The 18,986-nt window shown below is 40.5% G+C and overlaps 1 protein-coding gene across 1 annotated transcript in view; it reads right to left on the bottom strand.

Moving 5' to 3' along the window:
- Positions 1–13,377, bottom strand: part of ITPRID1 (ITPR interacting domain containing 1) — an 85,507-nt gene extending 72,130 nt beyond the window's left edge. Inside the window, 2 exon segments of the mRNA XM_044246326.1 lie at positions 776–957; positions 12,952–13,377. Coding sequence (XP_044102261.1) covers positions 776–935 — 160 coding nt within the window. The 5' untranslated portion in view covers positions 936–957; positions 12,952–13,377.
- Between the last annotated feature and the right edge of the window lie 5,609 nt (positions 13,378–18,986).

The following is an 18,986-nucleotide window of genomic DNA, read 5'->3' as shown; positions in this document are numbered from 1 at the left end:
ACTACAGTCCCAGGATTGCCAAAGGCACCCTGTGTTAAAAAGGCACCAGTCTTTTAAGGTGGATCTTTGTCACTGGCTTAACCAATAGTCGAGGGGCAAAAAGGAGAGGATAGAAAAGCAGTATTTCCCAATAAATATTTCTTTCCTTTCTGGTTGGCTACAGGCTACTCTGGTCTGATTTTCTTTGACTTTATCCCACCGAACGGTGAAGCACCTGACTTAGCCCCTCACAAGGGGTCTGGTGAACCAGAAAGGCCAAGTAGGCAAGGAAGGTGCTTATTTTTCAATTTAGGGACTCTAGAGAGATAGAATGAATTGGGTGGTGGGCAAAGAAGAAATACTGTCAGTTATATCACTGCGGAGAAAAAAGTGTTTTCCTACTTACGACTCTTTAAACTATTAAAATTATTACGGATGCTTCATGCAAGACCCAGCAAAAAGAGCCTTTCGATAGAATGTTTGATGTTCTGAAGGAAGCGTCAGGTGTCTGGCATGGATTCCATGACCCTTCAGGGTCCTGGGGAACTTGAGATGAGGGGACCTTGAAGTAGAAAGGGAGAAGTTGGTCTATTTCCATCAAGAAGATGTGTGTTTTGAATGTGTGTGGGTGGAAGTCAGAAGTACCCATTTCACAGAAGTCTGTAGCATCCTGCCAGGAACACTGGATCTTCAAAGCCAAGTGTTTGTTCCAGAATCATCTGTCCCCAGCCAAGCCCCCACGACCCTCAGCACCCGCAGCAGAATGTTTTCAATAGCCCTGAGGGCCTGTTCTCACCCAGTGTGGGGATGATGACACTCTGGCTTTCCTCCTCAGAGCCAGGAGGCAGCTGCTCATCGAGGGGAGTCCACACCCTCTTGGTGGACCTCAGGATCTCTCTCCTGCTCTTTTCTTGGCCTCCTTGGGGGTTGCCGGGACCATGTGACCTCTCCGCCATTGTGAGAGAGCAATTCGGTAAACTGAAACACGGAGACAAACAAATCAGACCCCACGAGCCCGCTTTCTGGCTTGATTCAGTGAGAAGGAGAAGCCAGAGCGCTCGTAGGCCACCACAGTCTTCTGGAGCTTGGCTCACCCATCTGATCAGAGTTCCCAGTCTCAGTGAGGAAGAATGGTTCCCTCTCGGTGGAGCAGCAGCTGGAGACTGGGGACTAATGTGGCCTTGCCTGTTGTCAGGCCACATCCACCCTCTGGTGGATCCAATTGGGTGGTCGGCAATGTGGACAGGGAGCAAAGAAATTGTGGACTGGAAAGCACTCCAGCCAGGAAGAAAGATCGAAAGTATTGATTAACATAATCAGTATCCTTCAAGTTTATCCAACGTTACATCTATAAAAATATTTTTAGAGAACCCAAAATGTAAGAAATAAGGACTTTGGCAACAGGTCAACCTGGATGAGTCTCACCTCTGCAACTCTGTCGCCTTGTGTAAATGATATAATCTTCCTACATTCTCTTATTTCTTAGTTGGGTATAAATTGTACTGAGTGGTAATTACTGTTGACCTCAGTGAGTACTTATGATGTGCTAGAATCTATGCTGAATTCCATGCATCCATTATCTAACAATTGCCAACAAAGGAAGCAATCTAACTGCCACAATTTCATTGTAAATTGGAAAAGCGGAGGGGTTGCATACCCAAGACAGCCCAATAACGAGCACTCAAACCAGGCACTGGAGAATAGGGACTGTGCCTTATTTATCTGTGTGTTCCCCAAGCATATTCCTGTGATTAGTAAGCTAGACCATCTAACCGATAGGATGGTTGGGACAGTTAGAATATTAATAAATATATTATGCATACCACTCAAGAAATATTGACCACCCCCATTATCTCATTTAACCTTTGTTAATGTCATTATGAAGCTTGCAGGGTAAGAGGAGGGGACAGAAGCGTAGAGCAGAGGAGTAAACTGTTGCAACTCCCCAGATTATCAGGACATTAAGACAGAGGGCCTCCTTCTCACTCATCAATCTGTCTCCAGTATTTGACTGAATTCCCAGCACAGAATAGATGGTAAATAAATACATATAGAGCTAAAGTAGCAAAGCTCGGTTTCAAAACCACGCTTTCTGACTAAATCCTTTCCATGGCATCTACTTGAATTTGCATTCATTTATGCTTCAAGTTTAGAGAAATGACTAAATAGTCAAATAACCTATTTCAGCAGCATGTCTTGCATCCCTAAACTCACCCATAGTCACTGGCCCTGTGACTTAAACCATCTTTTCTGATCAGTGTTTAATCAAGGCAAGTCATTCAGATATATTATAAACATTTGAATATTTTCTTTTAAGTATATGTAAGCATTCTTGCTGGAATTGGTAGTGAGAGTTTCCTTCCCTGCTTCATACGTTAGAATTCTGTAATTCAACCGAAGTATAAATATACATTTATTGTTGCAATAGTAAATTACTGCAAAAATCAATGACAATGGTGATGACTATACATTTTATGATCAAAAAAGCAAATACTAAGAAATTTCAATTGTTTAAAAATTATGGCAAAGGGTGGACAGGTGAGATCTAAATTAACAGTGAGTCTTTTAGTCAGCCAACTTTAGAAAGTTAACTTTTGGAGGGGCCGGAGTGGCTCAGTCAGTTGAGCATCTGATACTTGATTTTGGCTCAAGTCAGGTCATGATCTCTGGGTTGTGGGATCAAACCCCACTTTGGGCTATAAGTTCAGCAGGGGGTCTGCTTGAGATCTTCTCTCTCTGTCTCTCTCTCCCTCTGCCCACCTGTCAGGGTTCTCTCTGTCTCTCTGTCTCTCCAAAATAAATAAATGAATCTTTTTAAAAAAAGGAAAGTGAACTCTCAGAATATTCTATGGGAACAAAAAAAACGTTAAAAAATTTTTCAAACACAAGACAAAAATAAAATAATAAAAGGCAAAAATGATACAGATAAGATTATATTTCTAACTTTTATTTGGTATAGTAGGATGCATAACACTAGACAAAATCAACTTTAGGAATTGCATTTAATTTCTGGCTATTTAATTTTACACACGCTTTGGCTCTTTTGAGTAAAAAAAAGTCCTCTTTGGCAATGCCAAGCATCTTGCATGTGTATTCAACTCCGACAATGCACAATTTCGAAAGGAAGGAAAATCTCCCAAATCGTGCTCAACAAGATTCATGAGAGCTCAGACTCAGTAAGTGCTCAGGGTTTGAAGAAAAGAATAATGATTTATGGAAAAATAAGATACCCCAGAGAGTCCTGCTCTTCCACCAGCCTCGGCTGTAAGTGGGGTCATATTTAGCACAAAAGCTTCTGTGCTCCGTAGTGGGGGCCGGAGTTCTCAAGCAGCTGAATTCCTCAAATTGCTGCATCTGTACTACAATGTCCAGTTTTAACCGAGCTACCACATTTTTTCAAAAAGAACGCTGTAAAAATCACCAAAGTTTTCGATAAAAGTGCTGCTTTATTGGTCTGTCCTCAAACTTCCGTTCTAAAATGGCACGTTTGACCTTAGCCACCAGGCTCGCACAACCGGTGAGGATATGCTCCCTGCCAGCTCGGTGGTAGTTGGCTTTAGAGCAGTAAAAGCCTGCCAAGAAAAGTGGGAACCTTTGCTAAAGGCGAGGGTCAGGGACCAGTTTGTAAAAAAAAACCCTTTTGTTCCGGTCTGTTTCAGTGGATCCCTTTCCGCTTAGTAAACAAATCTGCTTTGGATTCTTCAGTGCTCATGCTGGATGCTCCGGTGTCCTTCCTTTGACCTCCACTGGCTTGACCTGAAGAGCTGTTCTTTGTAAAGGGACAGGGATCAGGTGGCAGGTTTCGGGATGTGGTCTCTGCCCAATCCTCTGATTAACCCCTTTATCCCCAGGACCATTTGGAACCAAATTCTTGCCAATGCTGACTTAGTCCAAAGTGAATCTTCATCTCAGATTATGTTTCCGTCTGTGCCTGAAGGTCCCTTCCCTGTCTTCAGATCCTTTCTATCCTAATTATGCCATTAACCCTTATGTGTATAAAGAACTTCCTTTAATATGGGAAATTTCTTAAATTATCATGTTTAATTAAAAAAGAGGATGAAAAACAATATATGCAGCAAGAACTCAATTTTGTAAAAACAAAACTAAAGTGAAGTGTTTTGAAAAGACAAAAAAGAGAAATGTACTGAAATATTATCAAGTTTCCTAAAATAGTCAAAATGAGAAAGAAAATTGGTGTTGTTACATTAACTTTACATGACATTGTCTTTCACTTGGGCAAAGGCAACCATGTATGTGAAGCTTTCAGCCCACAGTGAAATCACAGAATTTGATACTTTGATTCTTGAAGCAGGGACAATGGTTACATTCTTGTCCTCTGGGATTATTTAACTTTTTTCACCTCTCTACAAACAGGTTGTCTTGCCAAACAGCTTGTTCAGACTGGAGAATAGGGACTGTGCCTTATTTATCTGTGTGTTCCCCATAGATCCCAGCACAGAACTCTGCCCAGGGTAAATAATCTGTAACTGTAAGCTGATTGCTTGGTTATTTGGTAAAGGGACACCAGCTGCCTTAGCCAGCATTCTTGGTTCTTATGTGGTTAAAAAAATAAATGTTTTCAGGTTAGATAACTCCAGATTTTAATCTCAGCTCTGCTGCTTTTCTGACATCTCCTTGGGGAAATTTTCAAACATCTCTGATAATCTATTTCATCTCTGTAATTAGTAGGAAATAACCACTTCATATGGCTGTTGGAAAAAAAATTAATGCAAAATGTATATAAAACAATCAATACCCATATTGATCAGTTTTTTTTCTTTCTTTCTTTATGTTGCCTCTCTAGGTCACTTTCATGTCAATAATCATCAAGTATAGGAAAAGAATCACCAGTCAATGTAATAGTGCTTTTTCCATAGGAGATCAATTCGACACTCATAGTTTGTGGATAACCTGTGTCATCTTGAGATTACTTAGTTTGAATAATTGTGAAGATACAGTTGGAGAGTATGAGAATAAAATATTTCTGTGACCATGAGAATGCAGATTTACCTGAGACTAGAGACTCATATAAGAGTTTGGAAATACCTTCAACTACAGTCTTAATTTCAAGGTTATAACTGATAATTGTAGGCTGTAGTTCTAGCCTTGGCCCCACTTGTGAAGGAGACCTGTGCTCAAGAAGAGAATATCATAATGGGAAAAAAATTCCACAAGCATTCTAGGTCCACAGGAATCTCACCATCCCTATGTCTCTACAATGGATCCTCGTCATGGCTGCCTCTGCTCAAGCCTTCTGTTAAGATCTCAAATGGTGGGCACCTGGGTGGCTCAATGGGTTAAGCCTCTGTCTTCGGCTCAGGTCGTGATCTCAAGGTCCTGGGATCGAGCCCCGCATGGGGCTCTCTGCTCAGCAGGGAGCCTGCTTCCCCCACCCCCCTTTCTGCCTGCCTTTCTGCCTACTTGTGATTTCTCTATCAAATAAATAAATAAAATTAAAAAAAAAAAAAAAAGATCTCAAATGGTGTCCTGGCTTCCTTGCTCCCCTCCACCTGCCATATACAATGACTTTCACCAGCAGAAAAATTTAGGAGAAGTCTACTTAGAGCCATATGCTCCATGAAGACCTGTCCCCTTCCCAGTTGTGACATCACTCATAGAGGTTTAAAAAGGAAGCCTTGAGAGCCCCTCATGCTCTGAAAAAGATGATTACCGTGAGCTTTGATATCATTCACTTCCCTCCAAAGATTAAGATACCAGCCCTGGGAGGCTAACACTTTAAGAGAACTGATTCATACTTCTTACTCTTGGAGACCATAGGACTAATCCCATCATGCCCCTGAACTATGCTCCTGTGGCAGTGGACGTTGCCTCATCTGGCCCAATCTCCACCTTCTCCAGGCACTCCCAAACCCTATGCCCTCTGGAATTCAGGGACTGTCACCTACCAAATCCCTTTTATCCTAAGCTCTTCATTGAATGTCCCTTCATGCCCTTTTTCTAATTCAAACCTGAACACGGTTTCCTTTGCCTCTTTCTCAGGCTGTGGCTCCCCCCCCCCCACTGAATAAGGACCGTAATCTTGGAGATAGTATAGAGTTCCTCCATGTTCCTCAATGATGCTTTCAGATCTCATTTCCTCTCTCCTTCGAAGCATAAGCTATCAACTGTGTTGTCATCAACATGCAGGACACTCACCCTCATTTACTGAAAATGGAATGGTATCTCTCTCATCCTCCTGGAAGATTTCCTTGTCAATCTAGATGACCCATCAACACCTGACCACTGAGTTCAATAATCTTCCCACTTTAGGTATCCCTTCCTTCCACTCAGTTCCATGGTCATACTTCATCACTATAAATGAACAACCTTCAAATTCCCAATTTCAAGCATCCTTTGTCACCTCTATTTTACTCACAAACTGCTTCGATACCATTTTCCTTCCCTACTGGATTGTTTCTTTAAGCTTAGAACATGCTATCATGTCTCTCATCTTAAAATTATTCTCCTTTGACCCTTCAACTTCCCTCCAACTCCTACTCTAGTTTTCTATTTATCTCAAGATGATTCCTGAATTCATATTTCCACATCTTAGAATAGAGGATCTAAGCTTCAGAATGGGGTATTCCTAGTCACTTGATATCTTCACTTGGATGCTTACATTTTTAACATAATATGTAGCACCCTGAATTCTTTACTCTTTTCTTGGCTTCTGCCTGATCCCCTGTATACCTGCCTTTATTCCATTGGCCCCCATCTCAATAAATGGTGTACACTATTCAGGCAGTTGTTCAGGCCAAAAGCTTATGAGTCTTCCTTAGTTCCTCTATTCCTTTTACATCTCACATCAAGTCACTTAAAAGCGGGTGAGAAAGAGGCCCTTACAGTGTATCTCACTTTGACCTCTGCTGCTGCTAACTGTATGTGAATGAGAACTTATAGTCTCATTTGGATCACATAGCAAATGCTCCCACGTACAGACCTATCCACACCTCCCACTCTCATTACCCACCCCAATCAGTATGCTAACACTTAACTATCTGTTCTCATCATTTCAGAATTTTCAGTAGTTTACCACTTCCTCTTAATGGAAACAATCTTTTCATTCCTTTTCTTTCTTTCTCACTCTTTCTTTCTTTTTAATATATCTTGCTCTCTCAGATATCCTCCGATCTCACTCAAGGCTTTTTTTCTCAAGATCTTTTGTTGGCTTTTCTAAATTTTTTTTAGAGTGGGGGAAAGGGCAGAGACAGTGAAAGAGAGAATCTTAAGCAGGCTCCATGCCCAGTACAGAGCCTGACATGCAGCTCAATCTCACCACCCTCAGATCATGACGTGAGTTGAGATCAAGAGTCAGATTCTTAACTGACTGGGTCACCCAGGAGCCCATGACTTTCCTAAATTTTGAGTGTTCAAATCTCAGCCCACTTTTATCTCCTCTATCTACATGCTCTCCCTATGTGCATATGGCTTTAATTGCTCCTCTGTGATCTAATAGTTTAGTATAAATCACTATAAAGTATGTTCACATTGTTTTATAAGTTTGTACTTACAATTCTGTTTGACCATGTAAGATTTTCTTCAGGAGAGAGATCTTAGCTCTCTTATCGTAATTGTAAGATAATGTATTCAATATATGTTTGCTGAATAAATTAATGTTTAAGTGGATGCTAGCAAGGAATTGAGAAGTATCATTGCAAGTTTGGTTATGAAATCTTTGATAAAACTTCGATATTCAACAATGTTGAAGGTACAACTTGCCAGGAATAGCTATGGTATCAGAGAACAATGTAACCTGAACTGGAAAAATGATCAGATTATTTTTTTTTAAAGATTTTATTTATTTATTTGTCAGAGAGATAGAGAGAGTTCAGGCAGGCAGAGTGGCAGGTAGAGGCAGAGGGAGAAGCAGGCTCCCTGCGGAGCAAGGAGCCTGATGTGGGACTTGATCCCAGGACCCTGAGATCATGACCTGAGCCGAAGGCAGCTGCTTAACCGACTGAGCCACCAGTCATCCCCAAATGATAAGATTATTAAACAGATACATATATATTTGCACACATACATGCACATATATTTCAATATATATTCACTATATAAATACATATACTACCTCCAATTTGAAGCAAAATTTTCTGGGTTATCACTTGAGGTCCACTTCCACTATTTCAACCAAGATTATCTGAGTAAATACCTTCTTTTACCTTCTCTTATGTGCCTTCCACCAGCTAACAGCATTTGAAAGATCTTAATTCATCACCAGGGAAACAAAAGGTAATTTATTTTAATTAATCAACAAATAGTTCATTGGTTGCATGACATTGGGTATGTGGTTTCAAGTTGTCATGGAATGTAATTTCCTCTTGCACGACATAAGAAAACTGGATGAAATGAGATGATTCCATAAGATGATTATTCTATCTCTAGCCTCCACATAACCTATTCATTGACCAATGGAGCTCACATTTTAAAAATATTTTAGGGGCACCTGGATAGCTCAGTGAGGTAAGCCTCTGCCTTTGGCTCGGGTCATGATCTCAGGGTCCTGGGATGAAGCCCTACATCGGGCTCTCTGCTCAGCAGGGAGCCTACTTCCCCCTCTCTCTCTTGCCTGCCTCTCTGCCTACTTTTGATCTATCTGTGTGTGTGTGTGTGTGTGTTAAATAAATAAATAAAATCTTTAAAAATAAATAAATAAATAGAAATATTTTAAAGGTATGACCATCAAAACTATACAAGCGATAAGAATAAAAACACTGTTCCTATTACTTAGAAGACAACTCAAAAACTCAAGCAATAAAGCCAGGCCAGGAATGCCCTTCTGCTCTTCCTCCCTGTCCAAGTATCAAAGTCCCATAAATATGGGTAAAGATTTCCAAGTGATTCAGTGAAGTAGAAGCAGAGCCTAGAGAATAGAGTGTTCTGTCAACACTCTGCTAGGAGGAACACGCAGTCTGTGATGATTCGCTCCGTGGGTGGCTTCCTCCCACTGTGAAATCTGTGAAGGGTGCTCTCTCCTGCCATTTAGGAGCAAGCTAGATTTAAAGACAAGGCAGTTGCGCCCAAGTTGGAATCCAGAATCAGTTCTCTCAGACTTGGAGTCTTCATCTTTTGCTGGTGAAATAAGCAAAAGAGTATTAAGATGACAGTCAAGAACCTTATCTACAGCTTCCTAGAAACGTGAAATGCCTTTGAGGCTGGGAACACTGAATCAACAGATTCACCTACTGCGAGCCCTGTTCCAATCCCTTTCCAACTTCAAGGAGATTCTTTCCTCCTCAATGATTCTTTCTTTTTTTCATTATTCCTACTCTTGTCTTCTCCGTATTTGCCTCGCCTCGTCCTGGGGAAGGAGAATGGAAGGTGGTGGGGCTATCCTCCATTCCCGTAGCATCGCCATCCAGGTTCCTTCATGTACATCATATTCTGGATGCGCGGACCTGCTTGTTGTTTTCAGCGTGCCCTCCTCTCTGCTGCTACGGGCTGCAGATCCCTCTGCTGGTGCTGCTTTCCCCTCTTTCCTGGATACCATTCCACTGAGTTCAGATGGAGCTCATTCCGTAGAACTTCCTTCTCTCACCACTCTCCACTCCCATCCTAGCTCTCTTCTGGCACTCCCAGCAACCTGCACAACTCCTTATGAAAGCACTTTTCACATCAGTTTATTTACACTTCTGCCCTTCCCACTCAACTAAATGGACCCCCTGGAGACAAGGACCATGACTTTTTTTTTTTTTTTTAATCCTTGGCACTTAGCCTAGACCATGAGTAATAATGGGGGATTAGCCATGACTGTTAAGAATGAATGATTTTTCTGATACTGGACTCTTGTTTTTGTTCTCAGGAGGTGAGAATTATGACTTACCTTCACAGTCTCTGTCATATCAGAGACAGTAATGTGCACTGGTCATTCCTCATAAAAATGCATTGTATGCATGAACTGTTACATAAATGCAATAATAAAATCTACTAATTCAATGAAACATTTTACTGCCTATGGTATACAAAGAAACTTTGAGGAACTTACAGTCCTTTATAAAAAATAGTACTTATTAACTATATTGTGAAGTAGAACATAATATGCATTTTAAGAAAAGTATAAAACAACTGTTCTCAATATTAAAGGAGGAGAATGCTCATTTAGGGACATAAAAAAGGTTCCTTTGAAGGGGAAGTATTGGCTCTGGTTCTTGAAGATGGGTAATGGATAGGCAAACATTCCAGACAGGGGGATTAAAATGCATGTGAACAATTATAGCATAAATTTCACCGACGGGCTATTCAGCAGTGGATTTGCAACAATTAAACAGCTGTTCTTCAATGTTAGCTTACTGAAATCACAAGTCATCTTATCTGATAGAGCGATGATTAATATTTTGTGTCTACTTGACTCGGCCGGGGGTGCCCAGATATCTGGCTAATCATGATTTCTGGGTGTGTCTATGAAGGTGTTTCCAGAACAGATTAGCACTTAAATCAGAAGACTGAGTAAAGCAGATTGTTATCCTCGGTGTGGACAGGAATTATTCAATCTGTTGAGGCCTGAAGAGAAGAAAAAGGTGGAAAGAAATTTGTCCTTCTCTCTGCCTGACTATTGAGCTGGGACATCAGAATCCTCATGCTATAGAACTGGGGTTTACACCATTGATGCTCCTGGCTCTCAAGCTTCACACTCAGACTGGACTACACCACCAGCTTTTCTGGTTCTCCAGCTTGATGGAAGGTCATAGAACTTCTCAGTCTCCACAATTGTGTGAGCAACAATAGGTAGGTAGATGGATAGATAGATGATAGATATAAATTCCTCCCTCCCTCTCTCTCTAATTAAATACATGGAATTATTTTAATATTACATATTAAATATATATTTAATATATAATATATATAAATACAATATATTTATATTATATACAATATATAATATAATATAATATATATAAAATATATATATAATATTATACACACACACACACACACACACACACACACACACACACTAGCTCACTTCTCTGGAGAATCTGACCAACCAATGCAGATGGCTATTTCTCTTAAAAATACTCTTAATTGGACTCTATAATACCATCTTTCTATACACTTTTCCTAATACCTTTAAAAAATAACTTATCAATTTGCTTTAAGATTTTCCGGGTGTACAAGGCACCTGGGTGGCTCCGGGGATTAAGCATCTGCCTTTGGCTCAGGTCACCATCCAGGTGTTCTGGGATCGAGCTCTGCATTGGGCTCCCTGCTCAGCGGGGAGTTTGCTTCTCCCTCTGACCCATTGCCCCCCACCCCACCTTGCTCTCTTTCTCTCACTCTCTCTCAAATAAATAAAGTCTTTAAAATATGATTTTAAAAGATTTTCAGGTGTGCACATCTCAAGTTTCAAAACATACTGTTACACAATAAAAATTGCATCATATTTCAGTCCAATAAGAAACTGTCATAATGGTTAAATTCTTGACTACAATGAGAATGTGTTCCATCCGAGAACACACAGACATAGCTGGTAGTGAAGAGAAGAGATCAAGATTTAAGCCAGCCCCTGAGTCTAAATCCTCTTTCCAACCTGGATTATTCCACAAAGGCATATTCTAACATATTCTTTACTCCTCTGACATCAAAGGTGTCATCATCTTTGCTTTCCCACTATGATCATAATCATAAAAATCTCAGGGAATGTAGAGAAGAAAGTAGATATTATTCCTTATAAGTGATTATGAGAAACTGTCCTGATATTACAACTTCATAGCTGTTAAGTATGTTGATAGGATTTGTCCTATCCCAGATAGAAATCTACATATGCAGAAATAGGTTACCTATGTTGGAAGGATTCCTGCATTAAGGCAGGTAAACTTCGTATTATTTTTAGAACTGTGTGTGAATTTATAGTTATTTCTGAATTTAAGATTTAATGGAAAAAATACAAAGCAAAACAAACAAGAGACCCCTACACAGTTCATCAAAATGAGTTCCAATAGTGTTAAGGATTTAATGTGAAAAAAATGAAATGAAAATAGTCCTCAAAGAAAATATTGGTAAATGTTTTTCTAATCTTGAGGTGGTAAAAGCTTATGGTGAAATGACACCAAAGGCAATGAAGGAAAATTGCAGTGGATTTAACCGGTTAAGAGTTTAAAAATTTCCATGGCAAAAATAATAAAAATGTCAAAATGTTAAAAAATCTATAAAAATGTTGACAGTATGTGTGACATGAAAGGCGTTTTTATCCTTGATGTATGACATGCGATTATAAACCAATAAAAAGAAGACACATAGAAGTAGAAACAATGTAATGAGGCAATTTGAAAGTAGGAAATCGGGGCAGCTGGGTGGCTCATTCAGTTAAGTGTTCAACTTCTGACTTCAGCTCAGGTCTTGGTCTTAGGGTTGTGAGTTCAAGCCCCCACATTGTGCATGGAGCCTAGTTAAAATGGAGGGAGCATGTACGAAGGGCTAAAGAATGTAAATGTAGTGAAGCTTATAAAAATTCAAGGAAATGAAGACTAAGAAGACAATAGGTGACCATATTAGATTCTCAGAAATTCATTAGTGTGAGAACACCTAGAAGATAGGAAATTGATACTCATCATTGTGGAAATATTAATTAGGGAAACCTCCTGGAGAGCTCAGATAATGTGTACTAATATCTAAAGGAGGCAGACCTGTGGGGAGATGGGAAAGCTATTCTTAGAGAATCCCAACAAATAATGATAGAAGGAACGACAGATTAGAAAATCATCCTCTGAACCAAATCATGGTAATAAGTATCAGAGAAAATGACACATGAGTCCCACTAGTTACAATAGAAAGTAAAAATAACTTCTTCCTCTAACCTCAGAAACATCCCTTGACATGGTATTCACAACCAAAGGGAAGTAAACTAAGAATTTTGAGCCTAGAGCATTTCCATCCCCTGTATTTTTTACCTTTCTTTGTTAAGGGCAGCCACCCAGGTAGTCCTGGGAGTACGGAAATCATCCAGGCCAGAATCCACGCAATTAGATCGCTTACCTTATTGCTTATAGTCTTTCTTCCTGGGCATCACGATGTCACACTGCTGCGGGTACGGAAGTTTCAGATCCTACCACAGCTGCCCTCCCATTCCAACAGACAGAAAATGAGAACAGAGGATTGAGACCCTTCCCCCACAGGCTGGAAACAAACAAATGGTAAGAATGACTCTACCAGAAGAAAGGAATTTTGGCAGAGAGGTGGCCCTTGCAACTTGCTGTGTTGTTCTCAGAAAGTGTCTGCTTCTATTTGGATGCCTTCCTGTCTCCTTGAGCATCACAGCTGCTAACACTAAAAAGTCCTTGTGAACACAGACGCAGGTTTCTATCTGCTTCTGTTTAGGAGCTAGACATGGAAAGCCAGGGCAGTGGGCTTGCCCAAATCTACAGTCAAGCTGGGGATAAAGATACAGAGGGATTCTTTCTAGTCTCCCCTCCAAGAAAGCTGAAAGCAGTTAGAAATGGCAGGAGAGATTGGTAGCCAGTCCTGGACTCAGGGGAGGAGTGTGGGGGAAGGAATACAATGGCTCCAGTTGTGTTTTTATTTCTCTGAACCCTTGGGCTGTTCCTTTAAAGCCCTTGACTGTTGGCAGTAACATCAGGTCTGAATGCAGGGCTGGAAAGAACTTCACTGAGGAAGTAAGGCAAACTTGTCTTCATTTGGTTACCATGGTTATGGTACTGTGTGTAACCAACCCGACAATTTGCATTGCAAACCATCACTGGAGATGAGGACAGTAGAATTTGATATTCCAGGTGGAGAGACTCAATTCCCAGGAAGTTCTATTGGAAAGTTCAGAGGAAACGAAACATAAACATACGTGCGTATTCCCAAACCCATAAAGAAGGGACCAAGCTGTCAGGGCTAACAGTCAGTCCTACCTTCCAAGGGATTTCAGTATTTGTGAAGAATTTTAATTGAAAGATCAGACAATCCCACTTTAGAAAGGTAAATAAGCACAATAGCAGCTTCATTTTTAAAAAATTAAATTTCACAGTCACATTCACCATGCATCCTTAAAAAGGACACAACGTTAAAGCACTATTTAAAAATGATTCTGGGGCGCCTGGGTGGCTCGGTGTGTTAAGCCTCTGCCTTCGGCTCAGGTCATGGTCTCAGGGTCCTGGATCAAGCCCTGCATTGGGCTCTCTGCTCAGCGGGGAGCCTGCTTCCCTTCCTCTCTCTCTGCCTGCCTCTCTGCCTACTTGTGATCTCTCTCTCTCTCTCTACCAAATAAATTAATAAAATCCTAAAAAAAAAAAAGAAAAAGAAAAAGAAGATCAGAGCCTCTATATCACTTATTAGGATATGATAGTCTTGGACAAAAGCTAATTTATAAAACATAAGTTAATTGAAATACTATGTCCAGAACTACACTTAGAAGATGAAATCCCTATTTTAACAGATTTCATCTCAGAAGACTTTTTCAAAAATGGTTTTTTAGGGCGCCTGGGTGGCTCAGTGGGTTAAGCCGCTGCCTTTGGCTCAGGTCATGATCTCAGGGTCCTGGGATCAAGTCCCGCATAGGGCTCTCTGCTCAGCGGGGAGCCTGCTTCCCTCCTCTCCCTCTGCCTGCCTCTCTGCTTACTTCTAATCTCTCTCTTTCAAATAAATAAATAAAATCTTTTTAAAAAATGGTTTTTTAAATAAAAACGGGAATGCACTTATATCCACAAAGAAGCCCTCAATTACCCACATTTTGATTATCCATTAATTACACATGTATTTATTTATGTAGCTCATTTATTGAGACTTGCTGTATACATGCATAGAAATCTGCATTTGAAAATAGGAAAATAGGAGCCTATCTAAACATAGCTCCTACGAGAAAGATCATGGAAAAATCAATTCCTTTTCAGATCCATAGTCAAATCAGAAAAAAAGAAATGTGTCATCACTGAATTAAAACAAAACAAAACAAAACAAAAACAAAACCTTTCTTCATGAAAATTAAAGAAGATATAATAGTGAAAAAGTTGGGTACCCGTGGCTCAGTGGGTTAAGCCTCTGCCTTCAGCTCAGGGTCCTGGGATGGAGCCCTGCATCGGGCTCTCTGCTCTGCAGGGAGCCTGCTTCCCCCCTCTCTCTCTGCCTACCTCTCTGCCTACTTGTTATCTCTCTCTCTCTGTGTCAAATAAAGAAATAAAATCTTTAAAAAAAAAATAGTGAGAGGGGCACCTGGGTGGCTCAGTGGGTTAAAGCCTCTGCCTTCGGCTCAGGTCATGATCTCAGGGTCCTGGGATTGAACCCTGCATGGGGCTCTCAGCTCAGCAGGGAGCCTGCTTCCCCCAACCCCCTCTCTGCCTGCCTTTCTGCCTACTTGTGATCTGTCTGTCAAATAAATAAATAAAAATATTTTAAAAAAAATAGTGAGAAAGTCTGTGAAACTTTGAAATGGCAATTGATAGCCAGTGCAGTGTTATGCTAAGAACAGCCTCCCAAATAGAACACTTCCTACAGGGTCTGTCCTTCAGGTTGCAGAAGAATATCGCTCAGGCACAAATAGATACTTCGAGTGAGTGAACAGAGTTCACTGTCTGATGGAGGAGGCAAGAAAGTAGATCAAAATGACAATAGAGTTGCTAAGTTTTTCCGGAGAAAAAGAAAGTATTATGGGACCTTATATGTAGGGTTCTTGGCCTAGCTCTGGGGGTTTGGAAAAAACATCCTGGAAAATACCAAGTCGGAGCCTGGTCCTAACAGAGAATAGAAGTTAGTGGAGGAGGTGAGGGAGAAGGGAGGCAAAGTAAAAGGCGGAGTTTCTCTGGTTAGCGGAGAGGTGAGAGTAGAACAAAAGTGAGATTGGATAAGTGATGCCATGCAGTTTCCATATTTTCAATAAGTAGGTCATTCTCATAGCCTTGACTTTTTTGGATTAACACAGTAATCTTGTAATGGAATGTCAAGGATAAAAGGAAAATGAGACCCGGAAAAGCTAAGTGATTTGACAATTTTGCAAAATGAATTTTTGGTATATTATGCACTAGAACGAAGGTGTCAGGAAGCCTCTGGGTAATGCTTCTACCATTAATGGGTCATCCTGGGAAAACATGCTAAAAGAAACCCAGTTATCAGGTGAGTTCACCAGTAAACCCCTTTGTCTGTGGTAGCCTTCTTAAAGTGCCAGTAAGTAAATGTTAGCCCCTACGTTCTGCATGGGGTGGGAGGAAGGTAGAGGGAACAGCCTGTGCTTGGGACAAGAGAGGGAATGGTCCACTTGAAGAATTGCAAGAATCTAGGAATGGCTACTGCAAAAACTATGAAGAGGTGTTTCAAGTCATAGAGCTGGAGAGAGAAGGAGTAACTGAATCGTGAAAGATGTCATTGTGCTATTAAGAACTTTAAACTTTATTCTGAGGGTAATGGGAAGTGATATGATCAAATTTATGTTTTAAAAATGTTCTCTTGCTTCAGTATGGAGAATGGAATAAGGGGAAGGAACTGAACTGAAAGATGGGAGCCTGGAAGCCAGGTGAGATATCATTGTGACTACAGCAATGGCCCCAAGATTAGAAATAAAAATGTGAGTAACTTGGGACTCATGTGGGAGAAAAAAAAAAATCAGTAGGTTTCATTAATTGTCCACTATGTAGGGGGAGACAGTGGTCAAAGATTTTTCTCAGGTTTCTAACTTGGGCAAGTGGTTGGTACAATTTCTTTATTGAGCAGGGATTACAGAAGGAGGAGTCAGTTTATGGAGGGACCTAGCATGTTTTGTTTTGCAAATGTAGCTTGAGGTTTCCATAGAAACCCTGAGGAGGAAGTATCAATATGCCTCTTGGATACTAAGTCCAGAGTTCAGTAGTGAAGGCGGGGCTAACATACCTGGCCAGCCACAGACTGGCTCCTACGTGAACCAAGTTGACAGATGAATTCATTGAAGGATGGAGTCTGGAGTGAGAAGAGAATCTAAACTATGATGATGAGGAAAAGAGTTAAGAATGCCAAAGCAGAAGCAGACATGGGCTCTAAAGAACTAAAACCTTTGACCTACATGAGAAGCCACATTATAATCATGTTGCTTGGAGTGGACAATAGAGTCGGAGGCATTGTTGAAATGTCTACTGGGAATAAACTCTCATAGGGAGAGACAACAGTAAAAGGTCTAGTAAAAGGCCTCTCAGACCTGAATGAGCATGGGAGTTGCTGGAGAGAGCTTTCTAGTCCATCAGTAGATCTGGGGTGGAATCAGAAAATCAGCATTTTTTCCTCAAGTTTCCAAAACAGCGCAGATGTAGTGAATCCCAACAACAGTATTTCAGAATCATTGTCTCTGGTGGGCTAATCCTTTCCCCTGGTTGAGCTCTGACCAGGTTTCCTTCTTGTCATTGTTCTTCTACACACACACTCACCTTCTTTTATTAAACATTTAAAAGGACATATTGATTAGGCTAGAAGAGTGCTACAATCCCCATTTTCATGCTCAGAAAACTGCTTTTGCAGAAAGTGAATTAGCGAACTAGTGAAGAGGTGGATTGGAATAGTGGTGGGTTAATGCTCAGAGACAGAGCCTGGGGTAGGGAGAGAAAGCCTCAGCCTTCCCAGAATCTTCATCTGACCCACATTCTTTATAAGACCCATTGAAGTGTTTCCTGTTTTATAAAAAAGATTATGTCAACATAACTTCAAAGGTATACTCACTCTCATTTCAAGCTAGTCCTTCCCATATAGGAGTTCTGTATTTAGTAGTTGTGATAAAAATAAGATGATAAGATGATGGTAATAATGGCCACTATTTATTTTTGACTTGTGCTAAATCTCATACTAAAAGTTTTACAAGATTTTCTTACTTGATTCTCCCAAGAAACTTAGGAGGAAGTCATTCTTTTTTTTTTTTTTTTCTTAAGATGTATTTATTTGATGGGGAAGGGCGTGGAAGGAGAAGGTAAGGAAGAGGGGAGGGGCAGAAGGAGGGGGAGAGAGAATCTCAAGCAGACTACCATTGAGCAGGGAGCCTGACATGGGGCTCGATCCCAGGACCCTGAGATCGTGACCTGAGCTAAAATTGAGTGGGATGATTAATCGACTGAGCCACCCAGGTACCCCAAGGTAGAAGTTATTCTTATCTTCATCCTGTAGATGAAGAAACTGAGATTCATAGATCTTAAAACAATTTGTCCTCAGTCACATAAGTCATATGGATAGAGGCAGGGGGCAGGCACATCTATATCTATCTGAACCCCAAATCCATATTCTTAATAATTATACGTATTTCCACAGCTCAGAAAGGAATATGCAAACAGCTCCTATACACTTTCCAAAATTATTAGTTGAAGGAAGAGAAGCATATCTTTTCAGAGATGTCAGTTTTCCAAGTAGATTTAGCCCTGGGCTCATCAAGCTGAGTCAGAGAGAGATGGTTGTCATATCTGCTGACAGAGTTTCTATGCAGTTCCAAGAACCTGGCTGAACAGGGACAAGAGCTAAAGGTAGGCTTTCCTTCCTCTCATATTTATGCAAATATGCTCCAGTTCAATAGTTTTGTACATTCCCAATGAGCCAGAAACTTACGAGAAAATATAGTCTCCATGTACAGTACAATTAAATGATGATTGGGACTGATTTATAAGTTAGTAAGCTACAAAAATAAATGGGAGGCAATTCTTTCCTAAGTAATCTTTAGCAGATAATATAAATCTAGATGCTAATGCTTGTTATGAGATTAAGTGACCCCAAATAGCTCTATATTCCACTAGATGGACATTAAGATGGGATTTCATTTTGGGAAGACATTTAACAATGCTTTTTATATTTTAGCCCTTAGAACTAAATTGGACACATCGTGACTGCTCAACAAATATTTGTTATTCATTCTCATCTCAATAATCCTGCTAGGTCAATTCAATCTTTCCACAGCGAAGATCCAAATTAAAAGCTGCCTCTACTATGAAGGAGACTTCCTCCCCACCCCCCATTTTCCTCTCATTTTATTAATGCTGGTCCCAGAGCACTTAACACATTGTGTCTCTTATTAGACCACTGAGTCAACTGGAACTGATTTTGCCAATGAGACCTTGGCCATGTCTGCAGACATT

Source organism: Neovison vison, chromosome 4 (genome assembly GCF_020171115.1).
Source record: "Neovison vison isolate M4711 chromosome 4, ASM_NN_V1, whole genome shotgun sequence".
Taxonomy (NCBI): Eukaryota; Metazoa; Chordata; class Mammalia; order Carnivora; family Mustelidae; genus Neogale; species Neogale vison.
The sequence above is the reverse complement of the archived record's forward strand: the minus strand, read 5'-3'. Positions and strand labels throughout refer to the sequence as shown.